Consider the following 17,500-nt stretch of genomic DNA (forward strand, 5'->3'; position numbering starts at 1 on the left):
TTTTCTAAAATTAATGCAAATGGCTAAAACGATGTCTCCAAATGGACGTGGCTGGACAGTGACTTCTGTTGGGCGACACTGGATTGGTATCATTGGATCTTGAATGTCTACCACAACCAATAACCTAAATTGCAATCTAATTTCTCAAATGAAGTTTGAACCCAGTAAGTAGTGACTTATTACTATTTACATTTCTCGAACTTTATTTCAGTTATTTTTTAAAGCGCTTTTAAATCAAATTTCTACCAGCCTATAAAAACTCTCAAGCTGCCAATACTCTAAACGAAACTCTCACCAGCGAACAACTTTGTTTCGTCTGGCCACGCCCTTTTATGCTAATAGACCACGTGATTTGTATTTTCACCAGAACATTGGAAGATTGATACATTTTTGGAACAGATGATTGGTTGGGTGACCTGTCTATTTATCAAAACTCTGCGTGGTCAACAGACACACAAAGTTCAGAACCAGGAAACCGCAGCTGTTGGAGATGAGTGTGTAATCCGACAGGATTCCAACTGTTCACCTATTAGATTCTCCTTAATATTCTCCCGAGTTGCCTCTTCCATTCGAAATCATGAAGTTGGCAGCTTTTTTGCTCTTGATCGTATCCTGTCGCTTTGGACATTGCGTAAAACGGAATATCGTGCTGATACTAACGGACGATCAGGACACTGAGCTTGGGGGAATGGTAGGTTTCATGTGAACTGGCAGGTTGAACTAATGCTTTGGTGAAAATCTAAGAGTTGTTTTAGTCCTACCGTACATGCTTTCTCCTCCTTATCCTTCACATCCAGTCCTTGCGTCTGAACTTCTCCATTAACAATCACCCTGAATGGCTGAGTAAAACTCTTCTGCGGTAAAATTTACAAGGTGAACTTTAAACTTTGACCACGACTGAATTGCCAATTTTTTTCTCTGGCTTTAGTTTTTTTTTACATCAGGCAATACACAAAAGCTTGAAACTTTAAAATTAGTCTTAACATTCACCCCAAAGGATAACATTTAAAACATAAAAACGTCCTTTCTCTTACGCAGATGCTGACTTGCCATGCCCTGCACTCTTTACTATTTTGTTTTTGCTAAAGATTGACAACATTTACTGTGGTTTTCATGAGCTTAATGTTCGTAACTGCTGTCAACGAAATGGTGGATTAATTACTTCTCTTTGGGTAGCTGTGGGGTGCTGAGGGAAAAATGAACAATAAAATGAAGTATAAAATAAATATGATACAAAAGCAAAATACTGCGGATGTTGGAAATGTGAAATAAAAACAGAAAATGCTGGAAATACTTAGTAATTTATGAAGAGAGAAACCGTTAGTGTTTCAGGTCTCTGACTTTTCGTCCAGCATCTTCGATTAAAACCAGAACATCCAGCTTTATTTAATATGTAGTATTAAACTGCGTGGTCAAGTTCACCCTTCTCTCCAAACACCACAACTCATTATAAACTGAACTGAGACTTTTGGATGGTGACTGCCTCTGCCCATTTGCTGAATCACCAGTGTCTTTAAAAGGTGATGCACACAATGTTTCTCACTTATCTTCATGTGGTTAACACAGCCCTTGCTGCTTGTCCCCGTGTGTATCTGATGGAAAATAAAAGTTTTGTGTATCTAACATCTGAATTAAATGTCATTCAAATTTGACCATTTGAAGAAACTTCTTGAGTGTGCCGTGGTTGTCAAACAATCTAAATGAAGTAGTTTTCCTGGGCGTCAAATGATTATTTACGTTGTGGTCTGTAAAATTAACTTAAGTAATGTAAATGTTGCTTCCACAATTTTTTAAACTCTGGCCAGAGGTACTGGAAACTAGGTGAATGCCTGACAGAAGTAAATGTGTGTTGCTTTCCGAAAGACACGTTTGACTCTTGGGTCTCCAAGGTTGAGCTTGGAATGAGATTATCAACATTTCTTACTCTGTCCAGGGGTCTCTTGGCCCATATCTATAATATTGACCAATAACATGAGGAAATATATCATTGTCAACTGAAGTAAATAATTTTTTCGCTCTTGAGCAATAAATGTAGAGAGCATTGAACCTGTGATGAGTGTCTGAAGAATATACTTGACACGTTATTAAAGTGGCCTTGTGACTTGCTGTGTGCTGAAGGCCAGTCGCCATATGAGTCAGTGCTGCTTGCAAGTTTATTCACTTCCTATTTTGTAGTTTCATCAGGTTGTCTGTTAAATAGACACCATTGGAAACTAACTTTTTTTTTTAGGAGAGGATTTTCTGCTGGAGTGGATTTAATAATGACCTGATGAAGAGCTGTGTAAATACAAGCTATTCAGGATTGGGCAGTCTGAATGGAAAAATAGTTCCTAACAGCTAAATCAATGTGCCATATTTAACATGGAAAATGAAAGTTTGGGACCAAATTGTCACCCTTCCTCACAAAAAGTGAGAGGGTACCTAATGTGACAAAGTTGTCACACTGGTACAAAGGATGAGGGATTTTGGAGATTGGAGTTGAGGCAGATTAATAGGACAAAGTGGAAGAATCTTTACCTGGCACATAACTCTGCTGCATCTCACACGAGAATGCTTGATACTGGAATGGAGTGTTCCATACTCAGCACTCATGTCCTTGGCTCTTTCAGCGCAAATATTTCACAAAATGAAAATCTTTCACCCACCCCCACTTTCACGACTTTCTATCCCTGCATGACTTCTGCCCTGCAATTGTTCTCTAGAGCTGAACTTTAGTTTGTTTGAGTTTTGCCTCTTCACAGGGCCACATCCTGTCACTTGGGTCAAGTGTAGTAGAGCTCCAACAAACAGTATAGGTGCTCTAGTCCTGGGGCAAGACTAGAAGCCATAAACTTTCCAGTCACCGGTGAGAGTGATACCAACTGAGCCAAGCTGAGAACTGTGTGTAAGCCAGTTAGACAATGAGACTGTTAAATTTCTGAAGGTGATTTAATCTTAGCCTTGAACTACTGGATAAAGCCTTTGTTTGCTAGAGAAAAATCCTTGAGCTGATAGAGCTCATCTTATCCTCGGATTCAGTTACTTTGTAATCTATTCTCTGTGCTGTTGCTCAGTTATACTGCTATCCCTGTTTGTTCTTAATTGTATTTCTGAGTGTTTCTGTTAGTGCTTTGATTGTTTATGCTGTGGCTCAGGATGTTTTATCGAAGTTGTCTTTGCAGTCAGGCTTTTATTGTGGGTGTGAGGAAGAAGTGTCATGTTGAACTTCAAACACTTGTCAAGTCGATTCGAATATAATGAAGCATTCTCCAAATTCATGAACCTCACTGCCTGACAATTGGGGGATTGTCACTGAGCTATCGGGAACACAACTTCAAAATGAACCTCTAAGCTACACATTCAGATGCCATTGTACTCCGTCTTAACCTCATTGTTCATCATTGCTTGATGTTCACCACCTAGTTTTAGGTCAAGGGGAGAAAAATGCTTAACTTTTATTTATTCAGGTATTGAATGGTTGAGGGAGATAATTGTGATATCCTTTCCTAGCTGGAATTTTTTTTAACTACAGCGTCCTATAAAAATGGCATGCGTTTTGTGACTTAAATATAAGTGAGTGTATTGATGCTCACCATTATTGAAAAGTAAAATGGACGGCAACTCCCCGCAACCATAGATACACAGTTAAACCCAGAAATCAGGAAGTTGCTGTCAGTTGCTCCTTCTCCAGAAGCTGTATTGTCCAGGTTTCTTGCCATGAAACATGGAACAGTGGGAAGTTGCGTTACGTAATCACTAGATACCCACTCAACGTGGAGTCTCCTTCAGGTTTTCATTATTGTTGGAGATTTTAAGTTTTTTTCCAACTATTTTTCATTGTTTCTTTTATCTCTCAATCCCATCTTTTTCCCCTCTGTTTTACTTTCTGTGCATGATTTGGCATTGAATTAAATTTTGTAACTAGTACCTCTAGATTCTGTGTGCCTCAGCCAGAATTCTTCAATCTGATTGTCTCGCTCCTCACCCAGTTGTTTGCAGATCCCAGATCCCCTCCAGGATGTGCCATCATGCTGAAATGGATTTCTGATCACAGCAAGTTCCAGTGGAAAAGCCCTGTAGAAAGTCTGAGTGGGTGTAAGTGTAATGTTCACCACTGAAGACAAAACTCTTTTCTCCAATCTAAAATGACCCCCTTTTATGCCTGCTGTCGGTTTGACAGGAACATCAGAATAGAATCACTAGGCAATTGAGCCCCACAAGCCTGTTCTGCTATTGAATTAGTTCATGATTTATCTCCACTGCTTTGCATTCTGAAGTACCATAGCTGTCAATTATTGTACTTTGTGTTAAGTTTTTTTTTACAGTTATTAATTTGTCTTCACAAAATCCCCTCATCGAAGACATTTTGTTTGGCAGGGGTTATAAGTGATTTGCACATTGCAGTTTAGTGCAGAACAATTGCCTTTAAATCTGTGTTCTCTGATTATTGATTCTCATGCCAGTAGAACCAGTTTCTCTTTATTTAATCTGTCAAAACTCTTCATAATTTTGAACTCCTCTATTAAATCTCTTGCTGCTCTCAGAACAGCCAGCTTCTCTAGTCTCTTCACATAACTCAAGTCCTTGATTTCCGGTGGTCTTCTAGTACATCTTCTATGCCTTGTTAACCTTCCTAAAGTGTAATGCCTAGAATTAGACACAATACTGAGGCCGAACTAGTGACTGAGAAAAGGGATTCAAAGTAGCAGCGTCATTATGATTGGGAAAGTACAAGTTAAGCAGGGAAATTATTTGCCATCAGTTTTCGCAGAGTCCTGAATTCAAATTTGGCCAACTTCAAAGTGATCGCGAGGGAGGTCATGAGACCTCCTGCTGCTGTAAGGTGAATATGTGTTGTTTCCAGTAGAATGTAACTCAGAGTAAATGAGAGAGCCAAATGTTTGCTTACAGGCCTTGTTGTAAAACCACAAGACAGTTATGAGTGATACCAGCTACGTACAACTGATCTCTCAAGTAAAAGACAGAACTATGTCTCCTGTTTTTGTAGAGTTCATAAATTTGTTGATACTTCAAGATCCACACGGTCACTCTGTACTGATACTGTGCTGATTTCCAAGGGTTGCTGTGTCTCTAATCCAATGAAGTTACAGTACTTTTTCTGCTGTTTCATCGTTGGCAAAGGAACTTGTAAATCCAGATATTTAATGCTGAACTTTCAAGGTTATTCAAATTACAAAGGGTTGTGGTCAGACTTTATTGTTGCTTTTTCGTTTGTCCTTGTGCATTAGATATCATCTGGCTGAAAATTACCTTGGAGGTTATAAGGATGGTAAAGACTGACATTATCAAGTACTTAGCACACACTGAACATAATTATTTGTGTGGTGGCAGGGGCCTGTGAAAAGCAGGCCAATGTTGAAAAGGGCAGATGTATGGAGGTTACACATTTTTTGATGGTTTAACAAATCTAATTATTTATGTGCAATTTTGTTGCTGCACATTAAATGGTTGAGGTGTAATTACTGATGAGTTTCTCTGTGGTCTGTGGATGAAGAAGGTTTGATGGGCTGAATGGTATTTCTTCCACTCTGACCATGGTCTAGCAGTATAAGCTGGCACAAAACAAATCCTGAATATTTGCAATTATCTCCAGTATCTGTAACTTCGCATTTTTCTATTTATTGCTGTATGTTGAAACTGTAAATGTTGAGGACAAGTGGCAGTTTTTGAAGTGTTCTAATACATGCTCATATATGCATGTTTGTCCCCATGCCTTTGCTCACTTTTTTTGTTTGAGTGTGCTGCTCCCCATGATGCATTTTTTTCCAGCTGATATCCCTCTCATTAGTAAACACAAGTGCTTGGATGGCAACCAAGCTTGTGGGAATCTTGGACTGTTGGTTTGATTTTTCTACATTTCTACCAGATGCTTGTCATCTTCAAGAGGAACGGTGTGAGGTGATATTGAAAGTGCTGTGAGACACTTGAAGAGGTCTCCCATGAAGCCTCCTGTAGATAGCAGGTGTCATAGCAAGCAACCCCATGCAATCAGGAAGGTTCAGCAACCAGATGAATAAATGATAACTTACTGAGGGACTGGATTGCATGGCATTCTGCAGCTAAGTGTTACAATAGGTTTTATTTTTGTACTAAATCTTAGAATTCTTTGTTTTAAAAAAAACTGAGAAAAGGATTTTTGCTCAAAGGACATTGATCTGCAAATAGCTGAAATTTTTGAATGTTGACTCTGCCTGCTTGCCAGTTCTTTTGTTCAACTTCAAGAAAACAGCAAGGCGTTTTGACATCCTAAGAGCAACACGTTTGAATGTCCAAGGAGACACTCTGTCTGGCCATGTGATCAGCTCAGCAAGGTTTTTGCTTTCACTTTGGAGTTTGAAAAACCAATGAGTTGGACAAAGAGCAGGCATTTTTGAAACTCCGACCTGACCTGCTGGAGACTAGAGAAGACGACCTCTCTTTGTAAAGGAAACCTATCTCTCTTGGAATGAGATCCTGTATTTGAAAGGTGGCAGATTCCTATTGCCTCTTGTCTCTGAAGAATTCTTGCATCCAGTGTGGTTCCTGTTGCCTCGTGTGTTTTGGGAAATCCTGGAGCCTGAAGAAAGCTTCTACTGCAAGACTGCTACTGAGAGTCGGAAGCAGACCTGTTGCTACACTCCTGCTGAAAGACCTATGCGATGCCTGCTGTAGTCAAATTGTCTTGAATGCCTACCTATCACAAACTGTTGCATCAACCTCGCCTGGTGGGACTTTGTGTGGCATCCAACTATTTGACTGGGACACCTCACCGAACTGAAAACATCATACCAGAACATCATAAACCCAATTATTTTATTATTCCTTTTACTTCCTAAGAAACAGCTGGAAACCTAAAAATCCTTTCCCCCAGTTAACCGGGTTTGAATGTGTGTGTCTTTGTATATGAGAGTTCGCAATAATGAGTTTATAAAAAAAAATCTTTCTACATATAAATTTATCTCATTATTGTTTAACTATTTATTAATAAACTAAATCTTAATATTGTTGGTTAAAGAAACCTGTTTGGTGTGCTTTATTCTGAGGGACAAATAAAGTATAATTGGCTATTCTTCAGTCGGTGGGAAAACTTTATGATATGCTGCAACCTGTTGAGAAGTGGGACTGAATTAACAGTGGATATCTCCCACCTTGGTCGTAACACAGGGTATTGAAAAATTTCCTCTGCTCGGCGTTAATAAAAAAAAAACACAGGAGCCAGAGTAGGCCATTTGACCTCTTAAGCCTGCCCCACCATTCAATGTGATCATGGCTGACCTGATCGTGCCCTCAACTCCACTTTCCTGCCTGCCCATCTAAACCCTTGACTCCTTTTGTAGATTAAAAATCTGTCTAACGCTACCTTGTCTCCACTGCTGTCTGGGGAAGATAACTCCAAAGATTCATGAGCACCTGAGAAGAAATTTCCCATATTTAATGGGAGACCCCTTATTCTGACAGTCTGCCCCCGACTTCTAGATTCTCCCGTGAGGGGAAACATCTCTCAGCACCTACACTGTCAAGCCTCCTCAGAATCTTTTATGTTTACATAACATCATCTCTCATTCTTGTAAATTGCAATGAATATAGACCCAACTTACACAATTTGTCCTCATAAAACAACCCCTTCATCCCAGGAATCAGCATAGTGAACCATCTCTGAACTACCTCCAATGCAAGTATAACATCAGAACATAAGAAATAGGAACAGGATTGGCCATCTGGCCCCTCAAGCCTGCCCTGCCATTCAATGGCTGATCTGTGCCAGACCTCCACTCGTCTTTCGTGCCTGCTCCTCCTAGCCCTCAACTCCCCGATATTTCAAAAATCTATCTACCTCTTTAAATACTTTCAGTGATCTAGCCTCAACAACTCTCTGGGGTAGAGAATTCCAGACATTCACTTCCCTCTGATGGAAGAAATTCCTTTGCATCTCAGTTTTAAATGAGTGTCCCCTTATTCTCTAATTATGTCCCCTAGTTCCAGATTCCCCCACTAGTGGAAACATCTATTCAACATCTACCCTGTCAAGCCCCCTCAGAATTTTGTACGTTTAAATAAAATCACCCCTCACTCATCTAAACTCCAATGAATAAAGGCCTAACCTGTTGAGCCTTTCTTGATAAGTCAACCCCTTCATCCCAGGAATCAGCTTAGTGAATCTCTTTTGAACTGCCTCCATTGTCAGTATAACATTTCTTAAATACGGGGACCAAAACTATACACAGTACTCCAGGTGCGGCCTCACCAACACCCTGTACGGTTGTGACAAGACTTCCCTATTTTTAAACTCCAACTCCCTTCGCAATAAGGGCCAAAATTCCATTTGCCGCCTTAATTACTTGTTGCATCTGCATGCTAACTTTTTGTGTTCCATGCACAAGAACAGCCAGATCCCTCTGTGCTGCACTTTTTTGAAGTCTCTCTCCATTTAAATAATAGTTGCCTTTTAATTCTTCCGACGAATGTGCATGACCTCGTACTTTCCTACGTTAACCTCCATCTGCCAGATTTTTGCCCACTCACTCAACCTATCTATATAGCCTTGCAGATTCCTTATGTCCTCATCACAACATGCCCTCCCACCTATTTTTGTATCGTCAGCAAATTTGGATATATTACACTCTGCCCCCTCCTCCAAGTCATTAATATAGATAGTAAATAATTGAGGCCTTGGTAGCACTCCACCAGTTACGTCTTTCCAACCTGAAAAAGACCCATTCATTCCGATTCTCTGTCTTCTATGAGTGAACCAATCCTCAATTCATGCTAATACATTACCCCCAATACTGTGAGCTCCTATCTTGTGCAATAATCTTTTATGTGGCACCTTATGGAATGCCTTCTGGAAATCCAAATACACTACTTCTACTGGTTCCCCTTTATCAACTCTGCTTGTTATATCCTCAAAAAACTCAAAAAAGCAAATTTGTCAAACATGATTTCCCTTTCACAAAACCATGTTGACTCTGATTGCATTAAGCTTTTCTAAAAGTCCTGCTATTTCTTACTTTAATAATGGACTCTAGCATTTTCCCAGTGACCGATGTTAGGCTGGCTGGCCCATAGTTTCCTGCTTTTTGTCTCCCTTCTTGAACAGGGGCGTCACATTAGCGGTTGTCCAATCCGCTGGGACCCTCCAGGAATCCAGTGAGTTCTGGAATATTTCGACCAATGCAGCCACTTCCTTTAAAAGCCTTGGATGTAGGCCATCAGGTCCTGGCGACTTGTCTGCCTTTAGTCCCATTAGTTTGTCAAATACTTTGTCCCTCGTAATAGAGACTGTTACAAGATCTTTCCTCCCATTAGCTCCTTGCTTATCTGTGGGATATCCCATTAACTCCAATATCTCATCATGTCAGTAGATGAGGTCACAGGAAATACAGTACCTAACAACATCAGAAGTTTCATGTTGGCAGAGTGTACCAAAGCATTTCTACACAACGCCAGAGCTCTGAAACACGTAGTTAAATTTTAACCAATGTCAAGGGCTGTCCTGTCCACCATTCCTCCACCCACCACTTCAATTTACCCAAGTTCAGGTCAATGGCAAAATCCCATCCTGTTTGTTAAAACAGTGTGCACATCCCAATTACAGTCCATTCTCAAACCCACAAGCAAAAAGCACAAAAATACCAACCACAGCAGGCTCACAGCATCAACATTTTTTAATTTAAATTATTTTCTTTGTGGGCCAGAAGGAGCAAGAGAATTCCTCTTGACATCTTTTTCCCAGGGTGGAAGAGTCAGTTACTAGGGAACATAGGTTTAAGGTGAGAGGGGCAAAGTTTAGAGGGGATGTGCGCGGCAAATTCTTTACACAGAGGGTGGTGAGTGCCTGGAACTTGCTGCCGGGGGAGGTGGTGGAAGCAGGTCCGATAGCGACGTTTAAGAGGCGTCTTGACAAATAGATGAATAGGACGGGAATAGAGGGATATGGTCCCCGGAAGTGCAGAAGGTTTTAGTTCAGGCAGGCATCAAGATCGGCGCAGGCTTGGAGGGCCGAATGGCCTGTTCCTGTGCTGTTTTGTTCTTTGTGTCACAGTAACAGCTTGGGCCTCATCTGATCAATCCTAGATTTTTCAACCTGCCTTAATTTATCAGGAGAGCATTTCCAAGGCAGTGCTGTTAAAATTATCTGGGCCTCACGCTTCAGGGTGCTGGATTATTTTACATTGTTTTAAAATCGAGGCTACAGTAAGGACTTTACAAATAGGGACCAGGTACAAAGGTGGAATTCAGGTGGAGGGCTCAGTGAGGTGACTGAAGTAGCAGGTTTTTTCCAAGTGCTTGGGAGTTTTCACTAAAGGCTATGCCAATGATGAAGCATAGACCAGTGGGAAGAGCAGGGAGTATACTGCAGCAAATGTGCAGAATCTATCTTGGCCTGGATCTGGACCTGATAAATGCTGTTGAATCACCAGATCTGAGTGGATAAGTTGGCAAATACTACATTGTTATTCATAATGTAGGTGCGGAGTTACAAAGTGGTACAACTTTTACAAAACAAACTTATGAATGATCTGTACTACTAGAATTGTCAACTCCTATACAGTTTAGATCTGAAGTTTAATTGAAATAATCTGACTTTGTACAAGTATCGAACATTACCAATGTCCTAACAATGTCGTATGCTGCTGTTTTCAGACTCCCATGAAGAAGACGCGGGCCTTAATTGGAGATGCAGGGGTTACGTTCACTAATGCAGTAAGTAAACTCATTGTTACTGGTTGGTTCATAGCATGCAGTGTCTGGTGTTTTACTGCTTGATTCAAGGTCCAGGACCTCAGTGATAACTTTGGATCAGCTGGCACTGATGGTTTGCTCAACTCTGCCACAGCAAGGCTTATGTAGAGCTTCTGCACCAATGGTCTTTTAAATGCTGTAAGTCAAGATGGCATTAAGGAGTTGGGTGTTGGTGTTGAAAATCGGACTTAGTGCAGCTCAACAGAATAGGTATACTGTATATTCTCCTGTGTGGTCTGCACTCGTAGTAAGTGGACTGTGCTGACTAGTATGCTTAATATCTAAGTGCTATTCATACATTCTTAGTGCCTTTTTCTTCATTCATGGGATGTGACTGTGCTGGCAAGCAATGGGAATGTATTGCCCATTCCTAATTTCCCTTGAAGGTCGTTCTGTAGTACCTTCTTGAACCATTGCAGTCCTTGTGGTGAAGGTACTCTTGATTTTTTTTGTTGCAATTTAGTACAATTGATGGTTTGCTTGGCCGTTTCATAGGGCAGTTAAGAATCAACCTCATGGCTGTGGGTCTGGAGTCAAATATAGGCCAGACCAGGTAAGGATAGCAGATTTCCATCCTTAAAGGACACTGCTGAACCAGGTAGATTTTTACAAGAACCTGGTGGTTACATAGTCACCATGACTAATAGCTTTTAATTAATTGACTTTAAATTCCTCAGCTGGAATGTTTGGATTTGAAGTTGGATTTGAACTTGTGACTGTTAATTACTAGTCCAGTGACATAACCACTATGCCACCACAACCACACAAAAAACATGTTGTGGAATTGGGAAATGCTTGGAGGCAAGAAGAAACTAGCAGTTGCCCTGAAATGGTTCTGGCCAAAGCTCATAGGTCACTGATAGTGAAGGAGAACTGGTTGTGTTGTGCTGGAAGATGTGCTTTTGCCTTATCTCTCATTCCTTTCAAACTTCAAATATCATCTGCACATTATTCCTTCTCCCTGCCTACTTACTTCATGGAAATCCAAATACGTCACACACAGTCCTATTTTTAATTAATTTTTATCATTACTTTGAAACTGTGTACCTCTTCACCCTCAGACTTGTCATCTGTTAGAATTTGCAGGCCAGAGTTGCTTGATGCAGGCCAGAGCTCCAAACCTTGGTGCTTTCATGTATCCGTTCCTTTTAGTGGTTTATTGCACTATGAGCATTGGCCCTCACTGTGGTATCTAATTTTTTTTAAAAAGTGGAACTAGCTGGAGGAGTCATAGATTCAGCTATGTTTAGAAAAGTTAAATCTCCTTCCACACTCAGCAATGGGATCTGCAACTGTTGGTTTCCTTTTAGACCTGTTGATCTGAAAGTTTGAGAATCATGGAGCCTATTCGATGAGACAAACTGCTTTGTATCTGTTTTGGTGGTAAAATGCCTTTGACTCTTCCTGAAGCTGTTGCTTGATTTTCACTAAAGTTTGCAGCCACACCGCTATGCTGTCCGAGTCGCAGTGCCATCTTGACAGGGAAGTATCCACACAATCACCTGGTACGCAACAATTCACTGAATGGAAACTGCAGCAGTGTGCAGTGGCAGAAGGTTATGGAGCCACAGGTCTTCTCTGTCTACTTGAAGAATCAAGGATACCAGACCTTCTATGCAGGCAAATACCTCAATAAGGTAACATGGTTTGAACAAAGAAATTATGTCATATGTTCTGGAATGATGAAAGCAGGCTCCATTTCCTAATCAGTGCTGAGTTGCCTAATTACACCTGTGGTGATGGGGGCTATGATAGATGTCTCTTGCCCCTAGATTTGAGAGGAAAATTTTAATTAGAGTTTGTAGCTTGTGATTCCTGCTGGATTTGCATTTGTGTTAGAGGGGATTTGGTTTGATGTGAGTTCTCTGCTATAATCTAATCTCCCCTTTTATTTGAATAGCGTTCCGACACTTCCTATCTGAGCGAACGTTTGAAGGTTGGCCGTGTGTGCAGACTGGAGGGTGCCTGGCATCTGGGTAATCTTAATCCAGCAATGGTCAGCCCCTTCAGTTGATGGGTTGGTGGGAGAAAATTGGTGGAAAAACTTTTTATAAATGAAGACTACCTGTGGATATAATTTCTGGGGAATTGGTGGTATAGTGTATTGGAAGGGATCAGGTTCAATCCCTGACCCAATGAGCTTTCAAGTCCTATACAATGAAGAAATTCTATTTGTTGAATTTTCAGCATCTTGAGAACATGAAGGGTGATAAAAGGCCTATAAACCAAGCCTCCTGCTCATAAATATGGAGCAGATGAAACAGTGTAAATATTTGTTCTGAACTGGTTGGGTAATCAAACATTTGAAAATGTTGGTTACGTTGTCAGTGATTCACACTGTGTGTACAGAGGGTGAGGGGAGTTGCTGCATTTTGTACATCTTTGGGGAGAGGTGTTTAAACATCCCAACACAATTGTATGCACTTTATCCTAATTTGGTCAAATTACCTGTTTAACTAAAGTAGATTAATCTCCTTATTGACGCACAGGATATCTACTATCCTCGCTCATGGTGGTCTGCACCCCTGACTTTGATCTAAGAGGGATAACATTGGAGCAATGAGTAATGCTGAGATTTCCTCTGTCGTCTTTGCAACATTTTCCACCCCATTCATAAATGTTTAATTTCAAAGACTATCCTTGTAGGATATAGTAAGTACTTGGCATTTGTTTTAATAAGTAATTTAAACCTGGCTGTAAACTCAACACTCTTAAATGCCACAGTAAAATGGGAATGAAAATGTCACTGAGCGAACTGATTAGTTACTTGGGTCTTTATTTTTGACCCACAACTTTCTTCCCTCTGGCAACATTCTTCAGCCACTGTAAATTTGTCCATAATGCAACAAATTATTTGTAAATCACTGATAGGATCTTGAACTTTGTCCAGTCTGGCTATAATGGGAGATTGACTGTTGATTGGGTTGGATGGCAATGGGCAGGCTGTGATCTATTTCAAGTCTGCTTCTGTAAGTTCCAAAGTTTATGTTCACCATGGTCTCCAAGCTTTGACCTGCTTTCTAGTTGAAATCATTGCCCGGAAAAATGTGGCAATGGTTGAGGGTGGGGTAGGTTTGGTGGTGATTTAAATTCTTTTGCCTTCCCAACATTCTCTTTTTTTTTTATCTCCCCCACACCCTCCCCCCTTTCCCCACAGAAACCCACCAGAATGGCAGCACATCATGTTGCTATTCAACAAAGTCACTGGTGCATCCAAGCCTTGAATAAACCTGTTTCCAGATCTGCCATTGCTACTGAAGGGGGAAAGATTAGCTCCCTTCAGAAATTAACACTACATTTCCAGTTAATGAAAAGATATTCATTTCCAGATGCTGTAACAGAAGTTGGTTACTTTGCTGAAGAATTTGAGCCTGACCTTTCTAATATTGTTGATTTTGATTTTATCTTACTAGTATGGGCACCCTACTGTTGGTGGAACAGCCCACGTCCCCATGGGCTGGGATCACTGGCATGGACTGGTAAGTGACGAGTTGCCTTTGTTTAGCAGAATTTGAGGTGTGAAATTATTTTTAAGTAACCAGCTAAACTGCTTTAGAAATTTTCTTCTTTCTTTGAAAATAGGGTCTTAGACTTTCACCCATTATGGGTCTGCACTCTGAAAATCTTTGTCTAAACTTGCCCTTATCTGTTTTTCTGACATTTTGAAATCTTAACTTTTTGACCTAGCTTTTGGTCACCTTCCCTAAAGCTTTCCCCTAATATCTGTTTGGTATTCTTGGTTCCTCCCATAATTTTTCTCCAGACCCATCCTCTTTTTGTAAAGTACTTTGGGACATTTCAGTTTGTTGAAGATGATACATCTTCAACATCATGATTGCTGAAATAATTGTCTGCCCTTTTGGAGCGATAAGTTGTTCATGTGTCAGTATGTTCACCAGTAGCAGAGGTGACTGAAATTTACATCAACTTACTGGCACACTATCTAACATTTCCACACTGAGCAATGTAGAAAAACAGCAAACTGAAAACTAAAGCAGGCCCATTGCAAGTATATACACAAAGCATCATTAAACTGCTTTAGAAATAATCTTCTTTCACTGAAAATGAGGTCTTAGAATTTCAACCATTATGGGTTTCCTCAACATTGTATCATTTTTATAGTGGAATATTGTGAAGAAAATAGTGCAGAGATTTTCTCTCCTCGAAGATAAGGCAGAGACTATTGTAGCAATATATTGGTAAACTTTTTGTTGCTACTTCTGATTTGTTAAATACCTGTTCTGTATGGTTGCCTCCACCTTTTATCTTCGTTAGCACTTAATCCTGCCACCGCTAGCTATGACTCAAGTTGCTCTGAGGATGGAATTCTGCTGCACACTGTTTCGGAATTCTTATAATCGTTTTACAAGATTAGCTCAGAATTCCCTTTGTGTAGAGAAGCATTGGGTTGGAGCCCAAAGGGGCAGACCTGGCAATGACCATGATTTTAGTCTGCACAGACTGGCCTTGGTGGTTGCCATGTAATGTCTCTGCAGATGCTTTCATTTATTCAGATTGGTGACTGCAATCTGGCAGTATCTGAACTGTTTAATGTCATTATTCAAAGCAGTGCTTTGTTCTTGTAAGTAATACGCTGCAGCTACCAGTATTATAAACCTGGCTGCACTTGTCCTTGTACTAAACCCAAGGGGAAGCCTTGGCTAACAGAAGTGCCAACTCTCAACTTGTCTCACCAACTCAGTCACTCTTCCTTCCCAACAAGTTAGTTAATTTTTAGCAAATCAACTGAGGTAGACTTTTAATATCGCCTAAAAATCACTTTGACCTGTTTGTGCCAATTTCCCTCTGGTCTTGTTAACCACACAATGACTGTTGCTGATATTGTTAGTCGAAGCTGTGAATACTTAACAGCTGGATGATTTGAGTTCAACAAATTTGACAAGCAGGCAGTGTCACATAATCGTATTTAATTTTCCTCAGATTATAACAGTGTGCCTTTGAGACTCTGTTAAAGGTAGCAAAACCTTCAAGACGGGGAAAGAAGTTTTGGAGTTCTGAGGCACATGCCAGCTGCATTTTGTTACCTAATCGACAGCAGGAGAGGTCACATGGTATCATGTTTCGATTTTACTGTGTAAAACTGGGGGGAGAAAAACAAAACACCAGCGAAACGCGCTACTGAAAGGAAGAGCTGTCTATCCTCTCAGAGCTACAGGCAAAGTTAATTGCCGAAGGAGAAAAAAAGCACGTTTTTGTGAAGAGACAATTTGTATTGCTGAAGGTAGCAAAACTCCTTTCTTTACTTTGAAGCCAGGAAGTATTTGCTTTAAGATTGAATTTCTCTTGACTGACTGTTTGCTGGAATTCGAAGTAAAGTGTCAACTGAGAGACTGTCAGTTTTGAAATTCAAGTTAATCTATTGCTGTGCTCATCGTTGAAGGAGCTGTTTGATGCCTGCTGCAGCCCAAGTGTTTTGAGTGCCTATCAAGAACAGACTATTTGATCAAATCCGCATTCACATTTGATTATTTTCACATTAGAATACCTCGCCCAATTGGGAATGTAACCCACAAAGACTTATTGTTTATTTATTCTTAAACAGCTAATTTTTGAAAACATTTTTTTTCAATAAACAGGTTAACCATGATTTTTGAGTCTATGTGTGTGAATGAGGAAGTTTAAGTTAACATAAGTTCTAAGGTGTTGAGACATAGGTTTATCTTAATAGTATTTAAGATTTAGTTTTAATAGTTAATTTGTTGTTGTCCAAAGATAACTGGTTTGGTCTGTTTTTTTCTGGGAGTTACTGGAGGGTTTAATTTGGCTGTTTTCCAGTTGGCTGGGAAAACTTTAATAATATACTGTGGAGTGATGGGACTGAATTGACAGTGCATTGCTCCTGCCTCAGTCGTAACAGCAGCTAAACAGGAAAATAATTCTGTCCTTCAAAGAAAAAGATTGGAAAGAGGAACCGTAGTTCATCTATTAAAAATAAGAACGTAAGGACGATAAGATGGATAAGAACCTAAATGAAGGCCAGTAAATTTAAGATGTGGTTTTGCGACTCACTCTCAACTTATCAAATGGTGTCATTAATACAAGGACTCAAAGATTCAGGTTTAATGTTGATCAGAAGTACTTTAGATTTTTAATATATGTAAATTTTAAAACAAAGTTGTTCATTCGTCCACTGTAACCATATGACACCACCCACCAATCATATCTCAACATTGATTTGTGCTTAAACCAGAATGCCAGATACCTCAAAGGCCCATCTAAGCACTCCAGCCCATACTCTTATTCCTGATAACAGGGGCTGGTAGCTGTGGCACCAAATATCACTCCGATGCAGTGTATCTGCCTCAAGATGTACAACAAACCCTTGTCCCTTGAGAGTTCTGTCAACAGCAGTAATAAATTTGCAAATTGCCCTGTTTCTTAGGTACCATCAAAATGATTATGAAGCAGAGAAATGAGGAAACATGAGGTGTTGGGTATTATTCTGCAGATAAGATCTTAACTGAAAAGGAACATTTTTTTCAACAGTGACCTCAGTGTAATTTTCTTATGCAGGTGGGAAACTCAAAATATTATAACTATACACTGTCTGTGAATGGTGTAACTGAAAAACACGGAGACAGCTACCAAAAGGACTATCTGACCGACCTCATAGTAAGATGCATTTACTCTCTGAAGTCTGTTAAATATCAGTGTTAAAAATGGACTGAATGTTGATGCTGAGGAATTACTGTGGCTACTGCAGAATTTTATTGTTTAACTTTATAAATAGAACAAGCAGTGCAACAAAACTTATGTA

The 17,500-nt window shown here is 40.1% G+C and overlaps 1 protein-coding gene across 1 annotated transcript in view; it reads left to right on the forward strand.

Annotated features, from left to right (window-relative positions):
* Positions 1–437: 437 nt before the first annotated feature.
* Positions 438–17,500, forward strand: part of gnsb (glucosamine (N-acetyl)-6-sulfatase (Sanfilippo disease IIID), b) — a 45,386-nt gene continuing 28,323 nt past the window's right edge. The window contains exons 1-5 of the mRNA XM_068022979.1: positions 438–691; positions 10,624–10,683; positions 12,156–12,359; positions 14,136–14,201; positions 17,257–17,355. Of these exons, the coding sequence (XP_067879080.1) occupies positions 578–691; positions 10,624–10,683; positions 12,156–12,359; positions 14,136–14,201; positions 17,257–17,355 (543 nt within the window). The 5' untranslated portion in view covers positions 438–577. The remainder of the gene's footprint in view (positions 692–10,623; positions 10,684–12,155; positions 12,360–14,135; positions 14,202–17,256; positions 17,356–17,500) is intronic.

Source organism: Heterodontus francisci, chromosome 47 (genome assembly GCF_036365525.1).
Source record: "Heterodontus francisci isolate sHetFra1 chromosome 47, sHetFra1.hap1, whole genome shotgun sequence".
Lineage (NCBI taxonomy): Eukaryota > Metazoa > Chordata > Chondrichthyes > Heterodontiformes > Heterodontidae > Heterodontus > Heterodontus francisci.